General features: G+C 51.4%; 1 protein-coding gene across 1 annotated transcript in view; it reads left to right on the top strand.

Annotated features, from left to right (window-relative positions):
* Positions 1–2,471: 2,471 nt before the first annotated feature.
* The window catches only part of Abcc4 (ATP binding cassette subfamily C member 4), a 227,867-nt gene continuing 209,004 nt past the window's right edge, over positions 2,472–21,334 (top strand). Inside the window, exon 1 of the mRNA XM_028868209.2 lies at positions 2,472–2,732. Within this exon, the coding sequence (XP_028724042.1) occupies positions 2,659–2,732 (74 nt within the window). The 5' untranslated portion in view covers positions 2,472–2,658. The remainder of the gene's footprint in view (positions 2,733–21,334) is intronic.

The raw sequence follows: 21,334 nt of genomic DNA on the forward strand, positions 1-21,334 counted from the left end.
CAGAAATGAGGCGAGCCCTGTCGACTTTGGCTTAGACACACCGCCTCACCTGAGACACCATGGGACTGGAGGCCGTGGACCGGGAGGCCAGTGAGGGGTTGGCTCTGCATTCCGACTGAAATACTTCCCTTTTTGCAAAGGGAAGCCGGAAAACACGCATGGAATGCCCAACGAACTATATAATAAACTTCACAGTTTGAAATGATCAATATTTTGCTGCTTTATGTACCTGACTTTTATTCTTTCTTTCTTTCTTTTTTCAAAGACAGATATAGAGATGATGTTCAGGTTGGTTCTGAAGTCCTTAGTTCAGGATATCCGTCCTTCCTGAGTAGCTGAGACATTATCTATCCATCCATCCATCCATCCATCAGTTTGTGTGCGCACATCTGTGTACAAGCTTGTTGTTACTCAAGTACCATCTACTTTCTATTTTTTTCTTTGAAACACGGTCTCTAACTGCACTGGAACTTAGGAAAAGGGTAGGCTGGGTGCCTCAGGGACCCACTTGTCTTTGCCTTGCCTGTGCTAGGAAATGTATGCCACCATGCCTCGCTTTGGGTGAGTGGGAAGACGTTGGTACTTGTGCTTGTAAGACAAGCATTTTACAAACTGGGATGTCTTCCCAGTCTCAAAAACTCATTTATAACTAGGCACGATGGACATGTCTGTGAGTCGAGCACTTGGAAGGTGAATGAAGGAAGATGGAGTTCAAGGTCATCCCCGGTTATAAACAGTTAGAAGGCTAACATGGGATACACGTTATGTATCAATTCTTATGTCTCTCAAACAGTCTCTCCACGTATCCAATCAGATCAAGAGCAGCCTCGATATCCCATTGATCTTGAACTTCAGCTCCCCTTGCCTCAGACTCCTGAGGGTTGCTGCCTGGCTTATTACTTTTGTCTTTATTTACTTATTTTTGTTTTTTGAGACAGGGCCTCTCATGTAGGCCAGGCTGGCCAGGAACTCTCTAGTCCGTCAAAGATGACCTTTAGTTGTTTTTCCTTTCTCTGCCTTCAAAGTGATGGATTTAAAGGTGTGGACCACCACAGATGGCTTGACTTCTAAATAAATGCTTATTTATACGAAGACTGCAAAAAACTGTTAATAAGGCCATTTAAATAAGCACATATGGGAAATGACCAGAGAAAGTTGAGTTGGTTACTTTTCAACTGGACACAACCTAGAGTCACCAGGAAAGCGGGAAACTTCAGCAGAACTACCCAGCCACTGTGAGAGACATCTTATTCCGCATGGGAAGGCCTGGCCCACTGCAGACCTGAGTCAGCACACAGCAGTTCTTCAGGGTTGCCAGGAGCTGGAGCCACGTGGGACTGTTACCTGCCAGCGTGAGCCCGATATAAACCTTTTCCTCCCTAAGCTGTTTCTGGCCAGAGTGTTTTCTCACAGCAAACGGAAGGGTGAAGTCACAAATTCATAACTGCTCATCTTTCTTTATCCCGTGCTGAGGTGAGCGGAATGGTGGAGGCAGTTACCAAGGCCCGGGACAGAACCCAGGGCTGGCGAACAGGAGTCCAAGGGCTGGGGACCAGGTCTTACTCTCTGCTTACTGACCCTCCCTGAACCAGTCCGCGTTCACAGGCCAATCTGAGTACAGATTAGATTTCATCATCACCAACCTTAAGATCTCAGAGGAGTTGGATCTTTTTGAGTCTGGCTTTACTCCGTAAAATAGGAATAACCGTCTCACAAGGGCACTAGACAAATTAAAAGTGGAGTAGGTATACAGAAAGGCACACCAAGGTGTCCTGTGATAGCCGGTCCCTTCGCCACGGTTCCTCTGCTAGCCTCTCAGGGCTTGGTGACAGACTCGCGGACAGGGGGGTGTATTATCTGATCTCTCTTACCCAATCTAAGAGGGTAGCTAACTGCTCAGAGATCCGCCATGCCAAGAAATACAGGAAAGGACAAGAAGCCGGCCCGAAATGGCAACATTGATTCATCTCTTCAGATCCTTGCGTTCTAATCCCATGTGGCCCGGCTGTCTCCACCGCTTTCAGGTCTGCAAAGGGAATCTGTGAAACCTTGCTGTTGTTCCGGGTCAGACTCTTGGCCTGCAGGTCGGAGAACCTCCCACAGCGCCCTATTCGGTCCTGATGGAGGCAACATGCCAGGGGAGGGCAGCCAAAGCCGGGCAGCTTTCACCAGATCTCCAAAAAGCCCTTCGCCCGGGGGCGTTTCTGAGCGCGGGGGCGGGCACAGCCGGCCCCGCCCCCGCCCCCATCAGGGTGGTGCTCGGGCGCTGATCTCAAAACTTCGGCAAAGTTTGCTGCGGGTCCCGAGCACGTGCGGCTTCCTCGCGTTCCCCGGGCCGCCGCCCGTCACCTGCGCGTACTCTCCGCCGCTCCCGGCCCGCCTTCCCCCGGCGCTCGCACGCGACGCGCAGCTCCCGGGCTCCAGGAGGCGGCGGCGGCGGCGGCGAGGCGTAGCGGGCGCCCCGAGGATCCCCGGGAGGCGGGGTCAGGGCGGGCCGGCGCTCGGTTCCCGGAAGCTGCTGCCTGCGAGGCTCCCGCCGAGCGGACCGGCGCGCCGGCCCGAGCTCCAGCATCCTCACCCGGGAGCGCCTCCCGGAGCCGCGCACCCCGCCACCGCCGCCACCGCCGTCCCCGCCAGGCCGCGCGTACCCGGGGCAAGATGCTGCCCGTGCACACCGAGGTGAAACCCAACCCGCTGCAGGACGCCAACTTCTGCTCGCGCCTGTTCTTTTGGTGAGTGGTGCCCCGCCTGGGCCCGCCTCGCTGTCCGTGAGATGCTCCGCGCCGGTCCGAGGCGGCCGGAGGATGCGTTCCCTGCACGGCCGCGCACGCCGGGCTCCCCGTCGCGCGTGCGCCGCGCCGCCTGCGGTCCCCGCCGGCTCCCCACGCCTGCGCCGCTCCACGCCCGAGGAGCACGCGGGGGCCCGGGGGCAGGCACAGGTGGCTCCCATCCGCAAGCGCGGGGGTCGGTGGGAGGTGCAGAGTCGCCGCCCTGCCTTGGAAGGCAGACCCCGCATGCCTCCCACCTTCCCGGGTCCAGCTGCCAGGCGCGCCCAAACTGCACCTTTTTCTTTCTCTTTAAACTAAGCGGCTGGGAACAGCTGGTCTTATCTAATCGCCGCTGAAGCTGGAGTGCTGGAGCAGCGCCACGCTCTAGTGTCCCCACCGCCTTCTGAAGCACCTCCCCAGACATCTTTCTTTCAGCTCCATCAATTGCCACTGTGGGTGCTTGTGTGTGTCGTTTGCAAGGAAGTTCGATAACCGATAGGACCGTATCTCTCTTTCTGGCCCTCAGTGTGTGTCCTAAGTACAGCTGATCTCGTGTGGGTGGAATATCAATTTATTATCATGTCTTCTTTACTTATGAATGGGGACACTGCTCCTGAAGGTCTGCAGGACGTTTCCCTCTTGACTGACACGCAGCCACAGTGGAGTATGTGATGCCCTGTTAGAGGGACTTTTCACTTCTGCCTTCCTTAAAAAACTCCTCCAAGAGAGATGATGATTGCATCTCTCTTGGAGGAGTTTTTTAAGCCTGTGTGTGTGTGTGGGGGGGGGGGGACGGGACGGGACGGACAGACGGACGGACGGCGTCTTACCAAGATCTCTAGTCTTTAGAGACAGGATCCATTGAGCGATGCCTAAAACCACTGATGGGTTCCCTGATCTGGCCCCAGCCTCTCCCCTCTTATTATAGCGAAAAGGCGTAGGTAAGTGACATTCCTAAGTAGTTTTCCATCTCGCAGCCTGGGCTGGCTAGTACTCACGCTTGGCTAACTAGTGTAGTTTTCGTTTCTTGACCTCTGCCATTTCATCTTTCTCACATTCTAATGTTACATTTTTAAAATGGGGAAACCTAGGGAATTTCAAATTGCTTTCTATTAATTAAATTTCAAGTTTAATTTCAAATTAAATTTTAAAAAAATTACTATTGTTTTAATTTTGTATCTAGTGTGTGCAAGATCTGATATTGGACATTTGGTAGAGAGGAGCAGGCAGGAAGAAGGAATATGGCTGGGGTTAATATAAAAAACAACAACCTCAAAGCAGGTGGACTGTCTTGGTCTCCTGAGCTTTTGTCAGGACACAGAACTTTTTTGTTTTGGTTTTTCAAGACAGGGTTTCTCCATGTAGCCTTGGCTGTCCTGGAGCTAGCTCTGAAGACCAGGCTGGCCTCATCTCTAGAGCCAGAGATCTGCCTGCCTCTGCCTCCCGAGTGCTGGGATTAAAGGCGTGCGCCACCACCTCCCGGCTAGGACATGGAAGCCTTGATGACCTTTCAGTGTGTGGACTTTCAAAATGTAGGTGAAGGGAGAGCTGGGCGTGAGTGGCACATACCTGTGGGAGGCTACATGAGCCTGAGGAGTTGATACCAGCTTAGACGATGTGGCTGTCTTTTGTTGTTTGCTTGTTTGAGACAGTCTCTCTCATGGCCCAGGCTGGTCTTGAAGTCCGTGAACTCACAGCAGCCCTCCTTACTGCCTCAGTCCCCCGAGTGCTGGGAATATAGGTGTGAGCCACGTGCCTGTCAAAAGAATGTAAGTGATAGCTGAGTGTGGTGTCACACACCTTTAAACCTTTAATCCCAGCACTCAGTGGGCAGAGGCAGGTGGAGTTCCAGGACAGGAACGATCTCCCATTGCTGTCTTGGGTGGGCACTCCTCTCCATTTTCTAGTTGGGGAGAAATGAGCTGTCAGCTCTAGTTTACACCCATGAAGACACTCCACTGAGATATTTTAATTAACCTATCCAGGAAGACACAGTGATCAGCAGGACGCAGATTTGGGCAGTCTGGCTCCCGGGAGCTGCTGTCCTGTGCTGCTTTTCCTGGGGGTTGGTTCTTCCGGGCATGGAGGAGGAGGTTTCATTTGCTCCTGTTCTTACAGGTGGGGTTTCTCAAGGGATATTCTCATAGTTCCTGTCGTGGAAGATGATGCATGTGGAGCATCTACCGTCTTGTTATACGGCACCAGCTCTCAAAGTTAGGCAGTCAGAAGGGCAGCATCAGCACCACCTGGGAGCTTATTAGAAAGATGCAGGGTCTCCAGTATCCCTACAGACTGGCTCAGAAAAAATCCGCAGCAGTGGGGGTACATGCTACGTTCATGTGTCTTGCACAAGGGGTCCAGGTAATGCTGATGAAGGCTGCAGATGGCCCCCTGCTAAGGCTCTCCTCCTGCTGGCTTTCCCATTCCATGTGATGCTCTGCAGGAGGGCCATGGCTTGGTGAAGTCTCCCGTGGACAGTGATGGCATCTTGTGTGCCTGCTTACCGAGGGCATCCTTTCTCAGTCTCTAGGTTCGTGGTTCCCTTCTGCAGCTGCCTTGCCACAGGTGGGAAATCAGGAGGTGGCCTCCTGCAGTTGCCCACCTTGTAGAGCAGACCGGGTGTTCCACCCCCAGTGGACTGTCTGCCCTTCCTCCCACACTTCGTCTGCTTCCTAAGCTCCGGAGTGGGTAGCTGCCCAGCCAGATGATAACAGCCACAGCCGGTACAATATGCTTTCCTAGGATGTTGGCGATCTGTAACACAGCTTGGTTTTGTGCCATATACTGTTGTGACTGTTGAAAATTGTTGTGGATTTCAAGAGATGATTGTTTTCTACTGAGGAAACTGAAGACAGTGGGAACACTGGGGTGGGAAAAGGGTGGTAATTTCCATCAGTCTGACACACCTGCTGATATTTTAGTGTGTCTTGCAGACGTTTGTTTCACGGCACACATTTGCAGGACCACATCCACACTAAGTAAAGCTGTAAACGCTGCTATAGATCCTTTAGTTTTTATGGTGGACTTCAAGGCGTGGTATTTTCTGACTGTAGTTTATAGTTTTTCACTGCTGTTGAGCACAGTGAATCCAGTGATTGATTATGCTGCATGTGTCCGTGGCTGTATATTTTGGTGTCCCCACTTCCTCTTTCCCAGGCTACTGGTGCTGGGGTTGGGGGCAGGCATTATGCAGGTTAAACACACGCTCACCACGGACCACACCTCCAGCCCCATCAGAAGATCTTTTTGCATCCCAGGCTTACCTGGATTGCCTGTGCATGGTTCTTAGCCGGTTCGTAGTTTCGTTTCTGACAACAAAGGCAGCCAGAATTTCTTCATGCAGTTGATGTAACAGAGGCACCAGTTTTTTCAAAACAGTGCATTTTCCCATCACCGTTTATTGAGTAGTGCGTCCTGCCTGTCATTGGAAATCAGTGGTAGAGCTTATGAAACGCTGTGTCCCTCAGGGTGTGGGATGGTCCAGACTCCGCCAGGATTGCCCTGCCTCCCTGCTGCCCCCTGGTGTTGTCACCGGCATCCAGCAAGGCCCGTGGGTGGACTCTGTATTCCTAGGCCAGGGCTCCTACCCAGGTCTTGGGTTGCAACCACAGATCCAAGGTGAACAGTGGAGGCGCTTTCCCAGGGTGCCATTGTTGAGGGACTCCAGGGGACAGATGCATTTGGCCCCAGAGAGTAGTTATGTCCTCCTCCTCCTGTGGCTAATTGTGTCTCTGTTGATGAGATGTCGTCTTGCAAAGCCCATGCTGTTGTAGAAAACTGCCGTGGATGATGGGACAGACTTTCTGGGGACTCGGCTTAGAAAACGCTCACGACGTGAGGAAGGTAGAAATGCACGTGGCCTAGAGAGGCTGGCTGTGTGCTGCCCCCACCCCGCCATCAGTGGGCACCAACTCCGAGTATTTATTTATTCATTTTATTTTATGAGACTGGGTGTCACTTTTTAGCCCAAGCTACTGGTAGGGAATGCTTATACCTTCCTGCCCTGAGTGCTGGGATTATAGGTGTGAACCATGCCCAGCTTAGCAGTGTTTAATTTTAAACTGTGGCATTTGGGATCATTTTTTGAGTACTTTTAAAATATATAATACACACACACACACACACACACACACACACACACACACACACGCGCGCGCGCGTGAGCATCCCCCCCACATACATGAACACCCCCCCCCACATACATGAACATCTCCCTACACCCACATGAACTCACACACACAAACACATACACACACCTGCCACAGCAAGTGCGTGCAGGTCAGAAGACAGCTCTTTACCGTGTGGGTCCTGGGGATGAACCTCATTCAGGTCGTCAGGCTTGGTGGCCAGTGCCTGTTGCTGCTGAGCCGTCTCTGGCCTTGCTGGCAATAGGCAGAGTGCCCGGTTTGTAGTGGGAACCGAGGAGAACTCCTGCCCTCCAGAGCAGGAAGGAAAGTTCCAGGCTTATTTAAAGATTAATCCTTCAAGAAACCTCCCTAAGTTGTGAAATCCGATGAGTGTGGAAAGCAGAAGTCAGCAGGGCCGTGGCTGGACATGCAGATGGTAAAAGTCACATTCACCTGTGCAGTAATGGCCTCCGACATGCCTTTAAAAGTGGAGGTTATGGGTCTCTTATGGAGTCCTCAGGAACTCTGGCTCTAGTGAGTTGGTGGCCCTAGTGCCTGTCCCTGCTGAACCCAAGCCTAGTGGGTGGGCTTTGGGGAACCCGTTTTGAGGGCTGCTAGTTCCAGTATCCTCAGACCACCCTGAGAGGCATGGGTCAGAGGGGTCCACTGAGCTTTCACATGAGTGATCACTAACACCTGTACATTGTGTTCCATTTCACATGTTACCTCAAGAAATGCAATCCTCAATCTCTGAGGCAGACAGTATCACAGTTCTCTAGGGGAGTCGTTGAGGTCCAAAGGGGTTGGGCAGCTTCTCAGGAGCCTCGTAGCTTGGAAGTCGCTGTGTCGCAGCCGAGGTGCTATCTGGATCATCAGAATGTGTTGTGGGTGTGCCCATCAAGCCAGAAGTGCTCGGCATCTGTCTGCCTGCTGACCTTATCATTACTGTTAGTGAGTGGATATGGTTTTTACATGTGTGTGCACCTACAGTATGTTTCCTCCTGTGCTGGCTAGTTTTCTGTTAACTGGACACATGCCGAAGTCATCTGAGAGGAGGGAACCCCCATTAAGAAAACGCCTCCATAAGATCAAGCTGCAGACAAGTCTGTAGGGTGTTTTCTCAATGTGTGATCAATGGGGGAGGGCCCAGCCCATGGTGGGTGGTGCCATCCCTGGGCTGGTGGTCCTGGACTCTATAAGAAAGCAGGCTGAGCAAGCCATGGGGAGCAAGCCAGTAAGCAGCACCCCTCTGTGGCTTCTGCATCAGCTCCTGCCTGCAGGATCCTGCCCTGCTTGAGTTCCTCTCTTGACTTCCATGATGATGAACAGTGATGTGGAAGTGTAAGCTGAACAAACCCTTTCCTTCCCACGTTGCTTTGGTCGCGGTGTTTCGTCACAGCGATGGTGACCCTAACTGGGACACCTCCCTTCCATTTGCTGGGTTGACTTGTCACTTGGTTGTCAATGTCATTATCTACCCAGTTGTTATGACGTAAACTCTCCACTCATCCTTTCCAAACCTTATACCCTGGCATCAGATTCTAGTGTTTGACTTTAAAATGCCTATGGAATCATTCATTCATTTGTTCACCCACCCACCGCATGCAGGTGTTTGGGAGCCTCAGGGAAACTGGATGTTTCCTCAAGCCTGGCTGTGGCTTTTTCCTTTTTCCTTCCAGGGGAAGGAAATTTACCCTCAAACAAATCGGGGCCATCCTGCTCTTCTGCCTCCCGTTGCTCTCAAGAGGAAACTAGGCTAGAATTCACACTCAGTTCTGTGACTCCAGACGGGGTTGTGACCCAAGTTAAGCTGTGGCTTAGAGCAGGCGCTTCCAGACACTTTCTGAAAGGGGGTAGACGGGTCCTCTTCAGGCTTGGCTGCCACGCAGTCCCCTTTGCAGTGATGGACTCACATCATTTTACAGCTCATGGTCTTATTTGATCATTGAGCCGGGAGGTCTGGGGTCAGATATATTGCAGGACCCGACAGGAAGAGGTTCCAGGGTGTCCCTAAGGGTTTGGCCTAAGCAAAAGACACAATGGAGCCACGATTCAGTGAGGTGGGGAAGCCTGCAGAGGAAGCATCAGGGCAGCATTAGCAGGTAAGCCCGCTGGCCTCTCAGTCTGTGGGTTTGTCCTCATGTAACCTGTCTCTATTTTCGTTCATGCTATCCATATCAGAGTTGAGCAGGTCGTGGCTGCCATTCAGTTTTTAGTTTGAGCACTAGAAAGGAATAGGTCTTGAGAACATCCTCCATGGTGTGGCTGAGACACTTGCCTACACTGCATGGGAGATTACGTTTTCCACAAGTGTCTGGGAGAGATCACATCACCTGTCCCAGAGGAGTCCGGAGGCATTGGTCTCCTGGGTGGTCATTCCCAGGAGGAGAGCGGCTCGTGTGTTGGCAGGACTTACTTTATACAAGTGAAGGCTGGCTGTTGGTGCTGGATTTCATGAATATGTTCTTAAATTGCCTCCTTCAGTTGCCTACTTATTGAAATTATTTCTTCTTATTTAGGTTTTTGAGACAGGCTGGCCTCAAACTTGCCATGTAGCCAAGGCTTGCTTTGAGCTGAGCCTTCCTCTACCTCCCAAGTTCTGGGATTGCAGATTACCTCTGTGCCTAGCAGATGGAAATTATTTCTCCGAAGCTTACCAGCCTGTTTTGATTAAGTTTCCTTTTCTCTTTTGATGGCGATGGGATTAAGTGAAGGGTTTCACACATGCTAAACACACACTCTGTCACAGACCTCCAGCTCCAGCCCTGGTTAACTTCTTTGTAGTTGACACTCCAAAGCAACTTCTCAGACTTCCTGGTGGCTGAACTACCTGAGTAGCCAAAATCAACAGACAAAAGAAAACTGAGTAAAAATCCAGTGCCGGCCCATCCCTAGGGCAGTTTGAATCCCAGTTTTAGGAAGTATCATCTGGGCATAAATAACTTTAAAAGGTCCCCAAGCGTCACTGATTGCAACTTCCCCAAAGTCTACGCACTTCCCTGACCCACCCTCATGTGCCTTCCCTTCCAGGTCTCTCTCAAGGTCTTGCTGACTCCAAAGTGTGAGGACTGTGGCTGCCATGGATCTTAGTCAGCTCTGTGGTGCTCAGCAGGTGTCACTGGGGGCAGGGCCCATGTGCTGGGGGATCTTGGGTATAGTGGGTTATTTGATCCTTGTAGGAACAGCTCTGCCCTCACAGTGAGGGAACAGGCTGGGACACCAGGGAGCACACTCTTTTTCAGGTGGGCATGGTGAAGCTGGGGGTTGAGTCAGGTACTCCTGACCCTAGATGCGCTTGATTCTGTGTCCATGATCATTCCCTCTTCCTGCACAGCTGTTTCTGTAGGATGCCTTCAGTATGTGGAGCTAGAGACTCCGGGAGGGAGGACCTCAGTGGAGAGGAAATGTAACATTGTAGGTAAAATGAGTATAAAATTGTTCATCTAATACATTGCTTTAGTCTGTAGATCTTTATTGATGTGTCTTGTTGGTCAGGACATGACCAAGACCCGGCTGACCATTTCTATTAGCGTCGCCTCTTAAAGGCCCCTTCGCCAGCCATGCAGCATGCACCGCCCTCTCAAGAGAGCATACAATGCATTCTTCCTGTTTTATATTCATTTTTTAGAGATTTGTTTTTATTACTTTTGATTTTGTGTATTTACATGTTTCTATGAATGGCTGTGTGCATGTGAGTGCTGTGTAGGTAGACTTCTCTGTCCCACCAGCCACTCCCCCAAGTAACCACACAGAGACTTAATATTAATTATAAATGCTCACCCAACAGCTTAGGCTTGTTTTTAGCCAGCTCTTATAACTTAAATTAACCCATTTCTATTACGGTTCTAGCATGGTTTCTACATGCTGCCCTGAGGCTCCTTTATGTCATGTATGCACTTCCCATCCTGCTCGATCTGCGTCTCTTGGCAGCTCCAGACTCCACCCTTCTTTTTCCCAGCATCCTCCTAGTCTTACTCTTCCACCCAATCTCTTCCTGCCCAGCTATAGGCCAGTCAGATCTTTACTAACAAATGAGAGTAATGCATATTTACAGTGTACGAAGATTGTTCCACAGCAGGGCTGGTGGCGGGGAGGCCTGAGATGTGGATTCCCCCAGTGCCACTCAGCTGGATGCTTGGACCGCCCGCCTCTGCAGGACGCAGGCCCCTGACTGATGAGCCGATTCTCCAGCCCTGTTGGTCTTGTTTTTCTTTCGTTCTTCTAAAATGGGTGTATCAGAATTTATTAAGTGAGATTGATTGATTGATTGATTTTTTTTGAGACTGGGTCTCTAAGTGTAGCCCTGGATGTCCTGGAACTCATTTGCTGTGTAGATCAGGCTGACCTTGAATTCGGAGACCTGCCTGCCTTTGCCTGTGGAGTGGTAGAACTAAAGTTGGCACCGCCACGCCCAGTGCTTTGTCTTGTTTTAAATAACAGAGGGAGATGATTGACAGCTTAAACTGGAAGGCTGGGCCTCAAGGGGTCTCATTGCAGGTCCTAAATGTGGTATTCACAGGAGATCTGTTCCTCATTCAACACTACAGTTCGCTCAACTGTAAAATAGACTCTGCCATTTTAGTAGGTGTTAGCCTGGTAGAGTATATACGGGTGCCTAGTATGTATGACCCTTAGGAAACGGAGACAGTAAGGATTGCTGCAAAATTAACCTTTTTATGTTTGTTTTGGGGTGGTGGTGGTGCTGCTGTGAATTGAACACATTCTAGACGAGCATTCCACCACTGAGCTATATCCTCAGTCTCCCATGATGTCTTTTCGATTGCCCCAAGTGACTAAATCTTTTGGAAATCTGTTTGACCCAAAGAGAAAACATCTGAATTGTTAGTTTTCTGGCTTTGGAAGCTAGTGTGTCCTCACTGTTTTCTCTCAGTATGTGGTTGAGCCATTTGTACTTTCTGCATTTTATCATTGATTACACACGATTGATTATTTTAGTCTTAATCTGGCCTGCTTCCGTTTGGAGTTGCTAATATCTTACCTTAGATGGAAGCAAGTGAGAAGCTGGGTAGCATAGTGTCAAATTTGAACTAGAAATCCCGAGTTCTAGTCCACGATCTTACACTTAATACCTGTGTGATCCCAGATAAGATGGATGACCACGCCAGGCTTTGCTATCCTGTTAGTTGGTAGAATTAAACTGTCTCCTGGCTTAGACTCACTGTGATGGTTAATTTTCATTGTCAAGTTGACTAGATTTAAAATGATCGGAAGATAGGTGAGATATCCATGGTGGTATCTCTGGGGGTATTTCTCACAGAGGTGTGAGAAAGGTCACCTTGTGTTAGAATTCCTGGCCACTCCCCCAGCTACATGACTACAAGAACTGTCCAGTAGCCAGGCAAGGTCATCCCATGTAATCCCTGTGCTGTGTGGTCGCGCAATCTATTCGCACAGGTGGCGTAGCTACGTAAGCCCATATGTGCATGCACGTGTGTGTGTGTGTGTGTGTGTGTGTGTGTGTGTACCTATTAACGCAGGTTCCACCTATTCCTCTTCTCTCTTCTTGCACCGTCATTCCATAGGCCTATGTCCACCGCTCCCCTTAATCAAACTCTTATAGTGGGCTTTGCCGTGCCTCATGGCTTCTCTCTCATGGTAAACAATGCCGCTTAATAAATAACGTTGTGCTGCTTAATAAGTCACACCTTGCGTATGGGTAGCACCATCCCATGAGCTGAGGGCTTGGGTGTGATAACATGGGGTAAGGGAAAAGCTGGTCAGCCCAGCCCGCCCCTTGTCCCTGCCTGGCCATATGGTGGACAGGTCTCCACCACCTGACGTCTGCCAGCCAGCTTCCTCCTCCTCCCAGCAGCTCTGCACCTGACAGCCATGCCTCCTGGTTGTCTGAATGCAGGAAGGGTCTGGTTTGTGACAGGTGCCTTGGTCCGTTGCCACTCTGGACTGGAGCTGTCCTGGGACCGGGCGTTCCAGCTCACACTGAACGCCTCAGGCCTTATCTTTAGAGAGTCCGGCAGTGCTGCTGCTACCGCCGCTGGCCTTGACACCGTCTTCTTTGACATTTGATGCCTCTGTGGCGTGACCCCCCACTTAGCGTTGATCCTTGTAGTGCCTGGTGTGAGGCTCCCCGACCACACGCATCCTTTCCGTCCATTCCCTCAGTGCACATGCTCCTTGTCCAGGGCACCTGCCTCTTCCTCCGCTGCTGAACTCCTGCAGGAAAAATGCCCCGACCAGCCAGCGTTCAGTGTACCCCTCTGCAGTGTGGACGTGCTGTGTCAGGGGCAGGGGGTTTGGGGAGGTGGTTGTTTTCCTGGTGCGGTGCTTCCTATTGGCAGGAGCTGCTTAATTTACTTTTTAGTTTTAGTCATCCTACTTGGGCCGTTTTTTTTTGTTGTTATTGAGTGTCTGTTTCTATTTTTTTGAACGAACGTAGAAAATAACAGGGTTTCATTATGTCACATTTATCCATACATACCTCTCCCAGATCCCCGTGTTCTCTGCCTTGTCTCCTTCTGTTCCTAGCCGTTCCATTTCCACATCATGTCACACGCATTCTGGTACCCTCCCCAGACCGTTATGTGAAGGCTTTCCCCTCCTTAATTCCACACATGTGCACATAAATGTAAAGCGGGGATCTGCTTATGAGGGAGACCCCACACCGTAGTTAGCATCAGTTGTCAACCTGACCCTCCCGGGAAGAGGGAACCTCAGCTGAGGAATTGCCTTCACTGGATCAGCCAGGCGGCCTGTCTGGGAGGCACTTTCTTTACTGTTCGTGGATAGGCAGGACCCAGCCCAGTGTAGGCCCTGCCATCCCTGGGCAGGGGGCCTGGGTTGTAGAAGAAAGGTCCTGAGCAAACCGGAGTGAGAAACCAGGAAAGGGTGTTTGTCATGCTTCTGCCTTGACTTCCCTCTATGGTGGACCGTACATGTAAGCCGAAGGAATCTTTCCTCCCCCAAGTTGCTTTTGGTCATGGTGTTTAATCAGAGTAACAGAAGCAAACTAAAGCAAGGTGGTATTTTTCTTTCTGGGTAAGGCTACCTCAATAAATACAGTCCAGACCCACCCATTTTCCTGAAAACTTCACAGTTTGTTTCTTCTTATTATTTTTTCTTTATTCCATTGTGCAGGTGAGCCACTCTCAACACTGATGTGTTGTGTTGACTCCCACCACCACCCTTTGGTGCGGTGGGTACTGTTGTTTTCCAAGGCGAAGCAGCCTGTGAGCAGGAGTCAGCTGGGGCCCAGCGCTCTCTGCTGAAGTGCGGCATGGCGTCTGCCGGCGTGGAAGATGAGCGTGCAGTGAGCTCAGCCCATGCTAAGGGTGTTTCCCAGGGGGAGACAAAAAAAAGAACACTCTGGAGGAACACACTTGGGTGCAGTATCCTGGGGTGTCTGATGGAGAGGCAGGTGAGCTGGGCAGCTGTTGGACTCTTAGCTCCGTGGAGACTGTGCTCCTGCCCTGTGCTCACCACTGCTCAGGCCAGGTCGTCGTGATTGCACCTTCCTCTTTGCCTCCATGGGGGGATGCTCAGTGCAAGGACGAAAGAAAACTATGATTGTTGGAAGTTCGGTCCCTGGACAACAGACATCTTTCTGAAGATCCGGCCTGGGCACGGATGGTGGTAGCTCTCTCCTTCCCTCTCAGGCCAGCACAGACTGGTATTGGGAATGTGGAAGTGGGCTGTATGAAGGCAGCCTGGGGTGCCTCAGGCTGACATCACTGGGCAGCCATGGCCAACCCCTGTGCAGCCTCCGTGGTGTGCTCTGTGCATGTCAACTAGTTCAGCCCTCCGCCAGGGCTGCCGAGATGGTACCTTAACAGCCGCCCCCCCCAGCACCTGTAACCCCTGGGTCATATCGAGTTGCGGCAGAGTCAGTGTGCCACCTGTGCAGCCAGCCTGGGTCTGACTCGGCTCTTTCCCCTTGGGAAATAAGTGTCCATTACACGGAAGATGAATCGTGGGTTAATGTTTACAACTTTAGAAACGTTAAGACCTTAGTCCAGGGTCACAGTTGAGCTGTAGCAGAGCAAGACCCAAGCTCTCCGGACCCAGAGATCTCGAGGCTTCATCTCGTCTATTACTTGTCAGGGGCAGATGCGGGGCAGACACTTGACACTTGCTGGTGTAATGGAGGAAAGCAGGAGGACAGCACTGGAGGGAAGAGTGGAAAGCTTGCACTTGGTGGGAGACAGCCGAGGAAGGGTGACCAGGAATAGCCGGTGGGTTCTCCTGAGGCCCCGCCTGGAAAGAGCCCCCCCCCCCCTGCAGAGGATGTGGCCTCCTAGGGGGCCTGTGAAGACCTGGCTGGCGCCATTGCTGATGAGACGCCCCTTGTCCACAGGGAGAGGGGGTCAGAGTCTCTTTCAGAGTTGGCGTCCCACGGCCGTCTGTGCTGTGGTCCCATGTCACTAGGGTTGTTGGACTGGGAGGTGTGGGCTCAGGAGCAGTGCTTCTCAGAGGGCTTCAGGCGGGCCCCAGAAGGTCAGCTGTCTGTCGGTCGGTCTAGCAGCCCTGTGGGTGAGCTCTGGGAATGGGGCCCCAGTCTCCCTGTGGTCTCCCAGGTGAGTGCTGTGGACCTGGAATTTGAGAAGCCACAGAAGGCTGTTTTTAGAGCTCTAATCCCATTCTAGAAATTTCACAGAAGCAGGTGTGGCACATGCTTGTGATCCCAGCACTCGGAAGGTGCAGTGATCAGGAATTCCAGCTATCCTGGGCTGTGGAAGAGTTTGTCTCAAAACAGAATAATACCCAAACCAAACCAAAACACCAAAACTAAACCAAACTAAACCAAGCCAAACAATCCCCAAACCTTCCCAGTACCCACAAGGTGGGGAGAGATAACTGACTCCTGAAGGCTGTCTTCTGACCTCCATCCCCCACCACATAAATGAATACATGTTTAAAAAAGCCAGCTTTCCTTCATCCCCTGCCTTTCCCCCAGGGCCTGAGTCTTCAGCCTCCTTCTCTCGCTTCCCCTGCGTGGTGGCGTTGAGGACATCTCTGCTTCTTAGTCCAGCTGAATCACGACCTGCTGCAACCACCTCACAGACCTCACTCATTAGATAAACGTTTGGTAGACACACACACACACACACACTCACACAGTTTTTAAAGTTTTATATAATGAGCCAGACGTCTGTATTCTCTTTCCCTCTCCTGCACAGACCTGTGGACGTGTACGGCAAGGGTTTGGTGTGCACACATGCGCACAGGTGAAGGACAGGATTTCCTTTAACAGTGCCGACACACCGACACCCTCTCCTCTATTCATTAAGCCACCACAGAGCCACCAGTGCTGGTCACACCAGTTGATTTAGGGACCGTGGTAAACCACAGCCCCACTTCTGAGCACACCCAGAAGACCACTCCGCTGTGAGAAGACAGCTGTGAGGACCCCTGCCCTCCTGCCCTCCCTGAGCCTTTCCCAATTCTCAGTCTCAGATCTCGGATCCCTAGAATCTGTTGTGCCTCCAAACCCACCCCCACCCCCAAACCTGGCCCTGCCTCTCCTGCCGCTTGTTATTCTGTGAAACTGGAGACTTCCAATTCTATATGTTGAAACCTGGCCCCTAGTATTGTAGACTGTGATTGTACTTAGAGCGAAGGTCTCTAAATGGGTACTTAAGAGTGAATTAGCTGATTGGGATAAACTTTAACTCGATGAGACTGATGTCCAGCTTTGTCCTTGCATGTGACACTGTGTACAAGGTGGGTGTCAAGACACAGGGAGAAAACCAGCATCCAAGGGAAGCAGAGGCCTCCGAAGAAGTCACCTCTGTCCTGCTCTTCCAGCATCTGCGTCTGGGAGGGAGTAATGTTTTCTTTGTTTGCAGCCACTCAGGCTGTTGTTCTTGGTAGCCTGGTCAGATGAATGGGACCCACACGCCTGCCTGAAGTCACGGCTAAAAGACTGTTGTTAGATCTGCTGTTCTGTCCTGCCCTGTTAGACTGAGCTTGCCTGGGATCGTCACCCAGCTGCAGCTCCTTACACAGCTTCCCCTCACTTTCCCTTCGGAGTTAATGAGAGTTCACTTGAATTCCGAAACGTCTTCAGATGTGGAACCCGTTCCCATAAACCCTTCAGAATGTCTGTTGTGGATTAACGTGAAGCAGGAAAGCATGTTCTGTCCCTGGATGCGCAGTCTTTGTGTTCTGAGTAAATTATAGCTCTTGGAGTCCTGGCACCGTTGGTGGTGGTGTCCCCCAGCACTGGGTGGGGTGTGTCTCTGGCATAAAGCTGTCCCGAGTAAGCGTTTGTGTTCTTCCAGGCTGGGAAACTACACCGGCTCATCCTCTGAACTTTCTCTCTGACTGCAGCTCTCCCAGGCTGTTTTACTTTGGGAAAACTTCAGACCAGTACTTGGGGTATCTGTATTAGAAGTGATGAAGGAGCTGGCTCCCTTGTTCCCGTCCACAGACTCCGGGGTCTCTCTCCTCCTGCAAATGTAACACAGTACTTGTTTTTCCTTAAAGTGTTTGTAAAAGGTTAAGTCAGACCAGGATCCCTCTTCTTCCCTCTTGGGTGGATTTTGAAAGGAAGTTCCGAGAAGCTACCTCCTCCTCAGGGCTCCTTCCGACAGCTTCTCCTTGAGAGGAGGAGGCACATTTTCTAAGAGTCCCTTCCAGGAAGGATAAGGTGCAGCCGGAAGGGATCCCACAGAGCAACCAGCTTAGGGACATTGGAGAGGGAATTAATGGCCTTTGATTTCTGGGAACTGGCTTTTTTTTTTTTTTTTAAGGGCAAAACAAAGTGAGTGAGTGGCAATTACTGTGGAACGCTATCGGGCCATGGGAAGGCTGCCTTGAGGGTTTTGATAGTCCCATTGAACTCTGACCCACAAGCTCCCGACGGCCCTGAAGCCGTTTTGATCCCTTGTAGACTGGTGCCCGGGTGTAGCTCCTCTAGGGTGTCACGGAGGAACACTCGTGTGCTCTTTCTTCTTCCATCTCTGGGCTTTAGATCCATTTCTTGGTGAGCATTTCAAGGACAGAGGGGTGAACTTGAACATGCATGTCTAAGGACCCCAGTAGCAAGTATGGTGACCCTCCTAGGGAGTAATGCAGAGACTTGGGGAAGCAGCAGCCTGGTCCCGTGTGTGTCTGCAGCTTCCCCGTGGCCAGCGGTGGCAGCTGGCAAGTGTAAGCCTGACTTCCTCCCTGGGTTACTTCCCTAGGCCGCCTCTGCCACAAGCTTCTCCTGGCTCTCTCCTCACACTGTTTCCCTCCCCCAGGCTCAGCAAGTTGGCCCCGTTGACCAGTGTCCACAAAAACCCATGTCCAGTGAGAGTGTCTGGACTTTGATTATCGGGGTCATCTTTTCTCTGTAGTCAGGCTTGGTACCCCTCCCTTAGTCTGTAACATGCGTTTTTGTTGGCCTCCAGCTTACCAGTAATGATGTGGAGACTTAGTAATTATGAGAGCGTGGCCTATGGCTTAGGCTTGTTCCTAACTTGCTCTTATAACTTAAATGAACCCATTTATATTCATCTATGTTCTATCACGTGGCATTACCTCTCTTCTATTTGCGGCTCCTGTTTCCTCTCAGTGTCTGCTGCCATTTCCTGCTCCTCGATTCCTCCTCCTCTTCCTCTCTCTCCCTGGAAATCCTGCCTCTGCCTCCTGCCCAGCTGTTGGCCGGTGAGCTCCCTGATAAACCAATCACAGCAGTATGTCTTCACACCGTGTACAAATGTCCCCCAACACTAGTCTCAGCCATTCTGACCGCCCGCCCCCAGGAGTGGCTTCTGAGACCTGGATGGGTTCCCAGCCTTGTAGGCAGCCTTCCTAAGACAAGCGAGCATGCATGCCATCCCCAGCTGGTTAGCAGTTTGCCACAGCAGCCGAATTCTGCCTCCGTCTGAGGACACTGGGGTGCAGAGGGGCTAAGTTCCCAAAACTGTCAGGCAGCATGAATAAAAGGAAGAGGCGGGGCTGCCTGGTTCCCCCCTTCAGAGGCAAGAAGGACATGGTCCAGAGTGGGCTTTGTGCATGGTCTACACCATCAGGGAGAAGCTTTCTGGGGTGTGTGGTGTTTCGCTGTGTTCAAATGTGATTTCCTGCCCTAAATCCCCGCAAAGTACAGCTCCTGAAGCGTTCATACCACACTGCACCGGGTTTAACAGTCAAGTTCAAGTTCAGGCCGAACTCAATTTCTCAAGTGTTGTCTGTTCCTTCTGTTTTGATGGTAGGGAAAAGGGCCAGTGCTTCTGTACTGAGTCTGCTATTGGTCTGTGTTCCCATGTAGTGGTCATGCAACCGTGTGTGTGTGTGTGTGTGTGTGTGTGTGTGTGTGTGTGTGTGTGTGTCTGCCCACGTGCACACGTGTGCGGTACTAGGGATTAAATCTATGGCTTTGGCATGCTGGACAAGACGAGTACTCTACCACTGAATCACACCCCAAAACCTTACTCATCCTTTTATTTTAGAAGGAAATGCTCCCCGTGACAGCTTCTCTCTCTCCGTGCTCCTTGCCCACAAAAGAGGAAGATAGTCCTCCCCTGGTGAAGTCAGAGTAACCCAGGAATTTCCGGTTATCTGAGATTAGAGCTGACCTCTGCTCCCCGCTCCCTTTGTCTCCCCCTCCTCACTGGGTCTTCCCGGCAGGCCATGAGGATGAGCCTGGCTTTGAACTGATCTTCCTGCCTTCACCTCCAGATGTGGGGTTAGAGGTGTGTACCACCGTGGCCAGCTTGCACTTCACTCTTTTTAAAATGCTGCTTTTCCCTACTCCTGGGTGGCCCGGGTGTGTCAGGGTGTGTCCTTGTCACTGTCCTCCCCTTGCCTTTTGGGGCTTTACATACTCACCTGTGGACGGGATCCTGTAAATATTTGACAAGCTTTACCCAGATTCAGTTAGTGGCACCCTACCTACCACTCTTTACATTTGAGCGGGTGTCCTCAGACGTGAACTATAACCTTTGCTTCCTGTGGAGGATGATGGCTGTGGCTGCTGCGAAGGAGCGTGTCCTTTTCCTGCTGTCCTTGAGTCGCCCATAGCTTGTTCTTGGAGTGGGTCAGACTTTCAAACTCCAGCAGCTGACCAGTTCCGGTAGACGTCTAAATCAGTCAGTTCTGAGGGTCAGTGGAGCGGCGGGGTAGGACTGGGTTGTTGACAGGTCCTTCCATCTTGGTCAAGCTCTCATTCAAACTAGTATCTTTTTTGGTTGGTATTTTTAAGTGTGTATGGGTATTTTGTCTGCATGTATGTCTGTGCGCCACATGTGACATGCGCATTGTCTGTAGAGATGCCGGAAGAAGGCATCAGTTCCCCTGGAGCTGGAGTAGCAGCCCTGTGTGAGCTGCCCAGTGGGTGCTGGGACTCGAACTTGAGCCTTCTAGATGAGCAGCCAGTGCTCTTCACGGCTGAGCCGTCCTCTCTCTCCCTACCCTGAAGTAGTGTCTTTAACTCTCAATTGAATATGCAGCCTGCAGTGTGGACGGAAGAGGAGGGAAGTTGTGTTTCATGTTTTCCTGCAGGGCCCGCTTCCCTCTGCATCTCCCAGCTCCTCACTCTCTTCCTTGCTGCAGGATAATGACCTCTACCCAACCCCGGCAGGCAGGGTGTGGATTGGTAAAGGACTTCCTGAGAGTTCAGTGGAGTGCAGGGTGATACCCCGCGCTGTCTAAGCCAGCTGGCTCCCCTCCTGTGGCCCCCTGGTGGTTTACTTGTGGCTGTTAACAGTGTTTCAGAACCTCTCTTGTGAGCATGGCTGTCTTCACTGTCCTGGAATGGGAGTCACACAGAGACCTTATCAGTGGTCTAGAACCTTTGGAAAGAGCCTTTCGCACAGTGGATGCCGAAGCGGTCAATTTGCATGACTTGTTGTGATTCCAGCTTCCTGTGGCCCTGTCTTCAGATTCCTGGTAAAGAAACTGAGTTGCGGAGCTGCTAGTTTGTTAATACTGATGTTGTCACTTGCTGTGGCTGTGAGACAGCCAAGGGCCCTTCCACAGGGGTCAGGAAGTAGAGCCCATCTGACTTTGGCCGACCTGAAGGGACTCTGGGGACAGGGATGTGGGACTGTGGGGTTAGGGAGGGAGCCGCTTCTATGGTTACTGTCCAGAAGGTTTGCATCTCTGGGGTTTTCCTCTTCCTCATCTTTTCTTCCCAGTGAGACACAGGTGCCCATGGGCCAGAAAACCTGGCTAGAGTTCCCTCTGGATTAGCCGGGAAGATGGCATTCGAAAACCAGGGGTTGGTGATTGGTTGGTGGGGACCAGACAAGCCGGCCTGGGGACGACAGGGCGCCCACGAGTCAGGTTTCTCTTCCACCAGGTCATCTCAGTGGGTCACAGACCCTGCTGGTGTCCTTTTCCGTTGCTTTAGCTGTCCACCTCTGTGAGCGGTTGTGGTTCCATGGAACATCGGTCAGTGACAGTGGAGCAGATATCGCCGTTGTTATTATTATCTTAATGAAAGCCATTTCAGAAAGTGCCCTGAATTCATCGTGG

Source organism: Peromyscus leucopus, chromosome 9, assembly GCF_004664715.2.
Source record: "Peromyscus leucopus breed LL Stock chromosome 9, UCI_PerLeu_2.1, whole genome shotgun sequence".
NCBI lineage: Eukaryota > Metazoa > Chordata > Mammalia > Rodentia > Cricetidae > Peromyscus > Peromyscus leucopus.